General features: G+C 42.3%; 1 protein-coding gene across 1 annotated transcript in view; it reads left to right on the top strand.

Moving 5' to 3' along the window:
• The first annotated feature begins 885 nt into the window (after nucleotides 1-885).
• LOC113124206 (uncharacterized) overlaps nucleotides 886-7,751 on the top strand; it is a 37,266-nt gene continuing 30,400 nt past the window's right edge. Inside the window, exons 1-3 of the mRNA XM_026296733.2 lie at nucleotides 886-2,598; nucleotides 4,157-4,202; nucleotides 5,980-7,666. Of these exons, the coding sequence (XP_026152518.1) occupies nucleotides 2,535-2,598; nucleotides 4,157-4,202; nucleotides 5,980-7,627 (1,758 nt within the window). The 5' untranslated portion in view covers nucleotides 886-2,534 and the 3' untranslated portion in view covers nucleotides 7,628-7,666. The remainder of the gene's footprint in view (nucleotides 2,599-4,156; nucleotides 4,203-5,979; nucleotides 7,667-7,751) is intronic.

The raw sequence follows: 7,751 nt of genomic DNA, 5'->3' as shown, positions 1-7,751 counted from the left end.
CTAAAACGCTGTTAATGTGCATTTGTTACCACAGGCGGTGAAATAAATGCTTTAACATGATCTTCAATCCTGTGATGAGAGCTGTCACTCTCTTTTGTTCATAAAAAATGTATTAAGTTAAACCTTTTGATGAAACTTTGTCCCGTCAAAGGAACAGACGATGTTCCTGAAAGTTAATGTTATGCTGAGACTGTTTATTGAAGCTGCGTTGTGTCTTTCTTGCTGCTGTGAAAGCTGCTGACTTTAGCTGTTCACCCTTTGAGTGCCAGAAGAGACTGACCTCTGAAGGAACGGCCAAAGAGCCAGACTTAAAGGGGCGGTACTAAACGCCTCCTTTTGATGACATCGTCACTCTGTGGACGTCTGACTTTTGTTTGAACTCTTCCAAACCAAAACAGCTGTCCACCTAGTGGTCAGTGTAGTGAGTTACTGTGAGGGAGAGCTCCATGCTGGTTTGAGTTAACCCACTGTAGGAGTGTATATAAATTTGCAGAGGTTAATTCATCCATCGATGAACATTGCACTGCTGTTATCAGCTCAGTATTGTGTATAACCTCAACCCCCTTAAGAATTTCCATCCGGTTTATCAACTTAAACCAAATTATTATACAGTGTATTTGTTTTGAATATTGATAATATTATTTTAACATTTTAAACTTTTGGAATCAGGAATATTAACAATTCCTCCTTCCAGCTATTGTGTTAACTTGTACACAACTTCTCAGGTTTATGAACAAGCTCCAATTATTGTACATTGTAGCAACTTAGCTCATTGATGTTCATGCTAATGCTATCAATGATAAACTAATGCTATCCATAATAAGCTAATGCTAGCCATGCTAAGCTAAAGCTAGAGGATAGAAAAGCTGTTGCTGATGCTGTTTATACCACTGATCCAACAGTGCTAATCCAACATTAGCTGCTCATTCTTTTGCTAGTGCTAGCATAGAAACAAACAAATGACTGATAATTCCTAATTAGTCAAATTTTGTCCTTAAATTTAAATAACACATTTAGATCTATAAACCAAATCTAAAGAACAAAGAAAATCACATTCTTCTTGAATTAAAAATTCAGAAAAGCAAAATAACAAAATGGCACTTCTCATTGGGATGAGCCCACGAGACGTGACCACAAAGATGTCGCCCAGCCGGGATAACACCCTGTCAGAGTATGAAGTAGTGTTAATGAATTTGACTGAAGATCTGTTACTGGGATACGCAGAACAGATTCAAAACAGCAGTCCGTCTGATTTTCAGTCCACGAACGCAAACAAGAGGTTGAATATCTGAAAGAAATCCTGCTGTCAGAAAATGCACAACACAGTGCACAAAGACTCTATGAGGAGCTAACCTTCAGCTAGAGGCAACAGGAAGAGATGACTTAAGAAAAGAAAATTATGATCTTAAGCAGACACTTCTCCAACGCAGAGAGGAGCTGCCTGCAACAGAACATCAGCTTACTGAGGTAAGTGGACCTTAAAACCCAACGAGCAGGTGCACAGCTGTCCCCTCAGCATGCTTCTTTAAGGATCCATGATCGTCCTGTGATTTCATCACCAACGTGCACTGCATTCCTTCCTGATCATACTGATCAGCGTACCACCATGTGTGACCTTGATAAACTTGCACGACACATCAAATGCTTTGATCCTGGTCCAGAGGGATCCCAGGACATCCATTCTTACTTGAGATTCATCGAGTTCTATCTGCAAAGATTTCCCTGATTTCTATGAGCGTCAACATCAGTGTTCAGAGAGACTTCACACTGCTCCGACAGGATATATATACTGTATATGTCCCTACATATATATTCCAGAAAAGCTGAAAAAGATTCAGTTTCAAATCCACTGAGCTTGACAGTCGAACAAAAGATAACTGATTAGTGGGTTCTTTACCAACAAGCTTGCTCACTCTCACTCACACCACTGACCGGACTACAGTCCTGTGAATTTTTTGACCACTAAGTCAGCACAAAATCCTCAAATTTAGTCATAGATGTATAAATGCAGCATTCACCTCACAAGTCTATGCTCACATCTAACTGACTACCTGACAGTTGATTCCCACAGGGAAGAACAATCTTCTGTGGAAACCAAATTGCCCAAACTTTGACTTAGCTACATTTAGAGCAAACCTACATTTTAGATTTTTTTTCTCTCTTCCTTCCTTACTAACTCTTTGTCCCCTTTTGTTTGATTTTGGCCTCAGGCCCAATTGGTAGAAGCCATACTAATCTTAGTATTCACCAGCTCACTGTTGAGTGACCAGCTGAATTGAGTGGGGGATATGTAGCGAACCAAAGGCAGGAGAATATGGTCACATTACTGAGTGAGGCAGGAGTGATATCCTCTGACACTTTATGACTATGAAACTCTGTGGACCACTAAGATAAACAACCAGGGATAGTACAAGTACTGCAAAGGTCAAGACTCCCCTTTTGACAAAAAGCAGGCCAGCGGCCCTCACAAAGAGACCCCTCTTAATGAACAGACTCCCCCTGCTCACCTCCTGCCATCAATACTGAGGCGACTGATGAAGACTGAGGCGAGACCCTTGAGCAAGGCACCGAACCCCCAACTGCTCCCCACTGCTCCGGGTGTGTGTTCATGGTGTGTGTGTTCACTGTTGGGTGGGTAATGCGTTTTCGAGAGACTAATAATAACTTAACTTTTCAGACAAGACCTGAAACCTATACAATGACTTATGAACTGGTCTTCATATCCTGTCCTTAGTTTCCTGCTTTGGTTGATAAACATGTAACATGTGTGACCAGACCTACAGAGCATCATTGTCAGACTATGGTGTGATATAAAAGCTGTGCTATTATTGTTATTCCTGCTTGTAGTTAATCTCTATATAACTATGAAGTTTTATTGAATTCATTTATGTTGTGCTGAACTATTCAGACTGACTCTGATTAGTTAAGTTTGTCATGTTTAAACTTTGCTGGGTGGAAAAAGAAATTATGTTCCCATCTTAGGAATCAACCTTAAAACATACAACATTTAAAGAATAGGATAATCTCTTAATTCACAGAGATTAGTGAGACTGCCCATCACATCACAGAGAAAAAGAACAAGAACTGAATGAGAACTGGAAGCAGGCTTGAGAATGAACTCTTGGAACTGAACTCTGGGGAGCTGAACACCCCAAAGAGAACAGAAATGGACAGTGTTCCAGACAGATTCAAAGAAAGTTAAGAGATTTCCAGACTCTCAAGAGCCACTTGCTCTAAGGAGAAGGACTCTCAGAAAGAGCTACAGGAGAACCATGAGGTAGGGATTGTTTTACTGCCCAGCAGAGGAGAAACAAAGACATCCTCCCTGCATGTGACTGTCCTCCAGCTGACCATCTCACATCAACCAGCTCCATGAGCCGACCCTGCAGCAGCCAGGAGGAGAGCGAGAAAAGGCGATGAATGGACCCAGACCCGAAGCCCAAGACTCCGGGGAACGTCTACTCTCTGCTACTCTTGCCATCAGACTGCAGTCGGACCAGCCCACATACAAACGGACCGAGCCCCAGTAAACCCAAGGACAAGCAAGTAACCTGTGGCTGTGCTGGTTGTCTCACACTAATCTCAGTTGGTCTCCATAATTACTAGAGCTTCCTCCTAAACTATGTTTAGACCTCAGACTCAAACACTGAACATAAATTAATTCCAAGATTTCTTTTCCACCACTGCAAACAACCTGCTGTTAGACTGTTCTGTTTTATTCTTTAATTCAGCTCATTTCTCTGACCAGTTCTCCGTCCGTTTCCCCCGTGGAAATATTGGAAATAGCTGAATAAATCTTAAAAAGACAACTGACTGGTATATTTGTTATTTCACACAGTAAATACGTCACTGAATCGGGAGAACTCTGCCTCATCCTGTATGATATCCTATATTACTCATTGACTGGTTGATCCACAAAAAAAGGATCTGGTGCCCCAAATTATTAAGATGGTTTATGATCTTCATAAACTAGACATAATAAACCTTCATGTTCATGTTAAATTTGCTACAGGTCTACACTCTTGCTTATTCAATGTGTGAAGGACATAATGCAGAGAGAACTGAATTAGATCAGACTTATAAAGGTGTGTGTGTGTGCGTGTGCGTGTGTGTGTGTGCGCAATTAGTTTCTGATATTTTGATATCTTTTTCCCAGACTCCATCAGTTTGATCCTCCCAGCAGGCATCACCATGGCAACACAGTGAGTAACATCAACACAACTAATCAATAAAACTAATCACAATAATCAATTAGATTAAGTCATGAAGGATAAACAACAGTGATGTCAGAGAAATGTCTGATTTAATGTAACTGCAGATGAAGAAATTGTTAATGACTTCTAGTGTTAATACACATTATTTATACCTGTATACCTTTCTACTGCTTATAAATGTCATGATGAACCTGGAGCTTTGATTTACGCCGTTTTCGTTCGACCTTCCCTTTTAGTCTTAGAGGTCATGGGTTTTATCACTTTTAGACCACTCTGAAAGCTCCAAAGTGTGACATTCGGGAAATTATTTTCCCGAATCCTGTATTTTATTGTGAAGGGTCAATGGGGAAGTGGATGTCACTCAGTCTGGGTGCTTAGTGATTACTGATTCGCTTCACCTGTGGACCTTGAAGACTTTCTGTTCATATAGCAGAGACCGTGCCGTCACTAGCCTTCGGGTTGTCTGCTATCTTGCCTTGGAAGGACGTTGGATCGTCTGAAGTGAGGAGCCTTACCCAGTGGTGGCTGCTGGAAGGATCAGAGGGATCATCCTGGTCACAGCAAGTATTTGTGTTTTTGGCTTATTTGACTAATTGGGACTGTTAATGAAGAGAGAAGCTTCCCCGGTGTAGGGAGGATCCCGGGAAGGAGAGGACCTCGATGAGGGGGACGCTTTCTCTGTTTGGATTTTAAGTTAGTTACGGACTACGACGGTCCAAACCTCGCTAGTTGTGTGAGAGAGGAAGAGGGACGCACTGGACTCTCCGTGTGCCAGAGAAGCACAGGTGCGTCACATCAGATAATAAAGGGTTTCTTTCTGCTAACCCGTGTCCTTACCTTCCTACAGTTTTCGTGCGGCTGGTCGCCTGGATCCCTGTCAGACCACAGGGACGTTACCCGTCAGATGTTGCTCTGCGGACACCCTTCGGATCACACACACCATCTCTGAGGACCGACCCGGCGGTACCGTGTTCCGGCCCTCAGAGGAACCCCCCACTCCATACACCACATCCGGTCCTGGACCTACACTCGCTGGTCGCCCACTCACTGACTCTCCCTCTCCGTGTATTCTCACAATAAATCTTCCTTTTTTCTTCATATCCTCGGACTCCAGTGGTTGGTGTTTTTGAAGCCAAGGTCAACATAAAAACTAGCTAGAAGCATGACACAAAGACCATTTTCAGTGTTTGCCAGTCAGTCGTATGAAGATGAACTGCAGCAGGCTGAGAAGTGCAAAGTGTTTTCGGAGCTACAGATAAAGTAACACTGAAAAACCGGGAGCAATACCAGATAGAAACATCCAGAGTCATTGACAAGCTGGTCAGTCGTTTAAACCGTAGAATGGATGTATAATGGAACATGTCCTACAACTCCTGTTAAATGAAGATTTGTTTAGATTGTTTAGGGAACCTTGTTTCCCTCAACCATGTGTGTTGGACACGCTGACTGGCTCTCTGCATGAGCATCGGATCTCTGTCAGGGATCTGAGATCTAATCCATGTTCCCAGGTTGTGTGTTCTTTAGGGTGCCATCATTTGTCTTTCTCAATCACAAAGGGCTTTGAGATATGGTCTCTACCCCCTGTCATGAAATGGCACCTCACATCAATTGTCTCTGTTTAAAGAAATCCAGATGTCTAACTTGATTTGATTTCACTAAGAGTTCAAACTAATGTCTCTTTCTTTCCCCTGCTTTAAGAATCAGTCTTTCCTGATTTACGTGTTAAGTAAGTAAAAGTAAGTAAATTCTCTGTTTTTTTCTGCAGGATCAGTACCAGCTCATCCAAATACAAGAACCTCATCTCCAAAAGTTCTCTGCTGCGTTCAGGATCTCCTGCTGTCTACCAGCTGAGACCACAGGAACAGAAGTTTGGAACTCTGACCAGAAAAACTGTTGGTGAGAAAAATCAGAAGAAGACAAACAAAACCATCTTACTTGTTGGTGAATCAGGAGCAGGAAAATCTACTCTGATCAACAGTTTGTTCAATTACACCATTGGAGTGAAGTTTGACCACAACATCTGGTTTGAGACCGTGGAGAAAGAAAACAGAAGTCAGACAGAAAGTCAGACATCAGATGTGATCGTGTACGAGATCTTTGGTTTTGAAGGTGAAACTCTGCCGTACTCTCTGACCATCATCGATACTCCTGGATTTGGAGACACCAGAGGGATCGAACATGACGTCACCATCAGTCAAAGGTTATTGGACTTGTTCCGCTCAGAGGACGGAGTTCATGAACTAAATGCAGTGGGTCTGGTGATGAAGGCCACTGATAATCGACTGAGTGACCGACTGATGTACGTCTTCAACTCAGTGACGTCTCTGTTTGGAAAAGACCTGGAGAACAAGATCGTAGCTCTGATCACACACTCTGATGGAAGAAAACCTCAAAATGCTCTTCAAGCTCTTGAAACTGCAAAAATTATATGTGCCAGAAATGAGAAGAATCAGCCTGTTCACTTTGTTTTCAATAACTGTCAGAATGAAGAGAGAACAGAGGAAGATGACTTTGGCTTAGACACGGCATGGAGAGTAACAGACAGAGGAATGAACCAGTTCACAAACTTTCTGGAACAATGTGAACCTCAGAGGCTGACGAAGACAGTGAAAGTGTTGAATTTACACATCAGACTGACAGCCTGTATCCAAAACCTGCAGGACAGAATCAAGTTAATCGAACTCAAACAGACAGAAATCAAACAGACTCAGGAAGCTCTGAAGAAACATGAAGAAGAGATGAAGGAGAACGAGAAGTTCACAATAGAAGTGAATGAGGTCTACAAAGATAAAGAACCTATTGATGGTGGGATGTGGTTGGGGTTTTATGAAGCAGCTGTTACCTGTTTTGTCTGTGAGGAGAACTGTCACTATCCTGGATGCACAGTGGCCTGGAGTCCTAAAAGCTGTGAGGTCATGAAAGGAGGTCACTGTACTTCATGTAGTGGGAAGTGTCCTGTGTCAGATCATGTTAAAGAAAAGTGGATCTATGTGACCAAGACAGTGAAAGTTAAAAAGACTTTACAAGATGTGAAATACAAGTATGAAAAGAATTTGTCACAGAGGGAAATGAAAATGAGCCTGTTGGAAACTCTAGGAAGAGAAATGAGAAACCTGACAGCAGTTAAAAATCAGCTGCTTGATGAGGCCTACCAACATGTTGTCAGTCTGGAGCAGATCGCTCTGAATGTGGCTTCAGTGTCCACTTATGTCCACTTGGACTTCCTGATCCAGGGGATGAAGGAGAAAGGAGACACAGAGAAGGTCAGGAAGCTGGAGGAGATGGAAAGGAGAGTGGATAAAAGAACCAAAGGAGCTCTGGAGTACATGTGGGGTAAACTAACAGTAGCTGGTGAAGCAGTTAAAGGAGTATTTACAAAGGTTTCTAAAAAACCTGATCAATCATCAGTGTAGCCAACCAGATGTGATCTGTCCATACAGATGTTTAAACACCACAAAGGTTCATTCATTGTCCTGTCAGTCAGTGTAATGAAGAAATGTCATCTATCTTTGAGAAATATTGCTGCCATCTCCTAGT

Source organism: Mastacembelus armatus, chromosome 12 (assembly GCF_900324485.2).
Source record: "Mastacembelus armatus chromosome 12, fMasArm1.2, whole genome shotgun sequence".
NCBI lineage: Eukaryota > Metazoa > Chordata > Actinopteri > Synbranchiformes > Mastacembelidae > Mastacembelus > Mastacembelus armatus.
The sequence above is the reverse complement of the archived record's forward strand: the minus strand, read 5'-3'. Positions and strand labels throughout refer to the sequence as shown.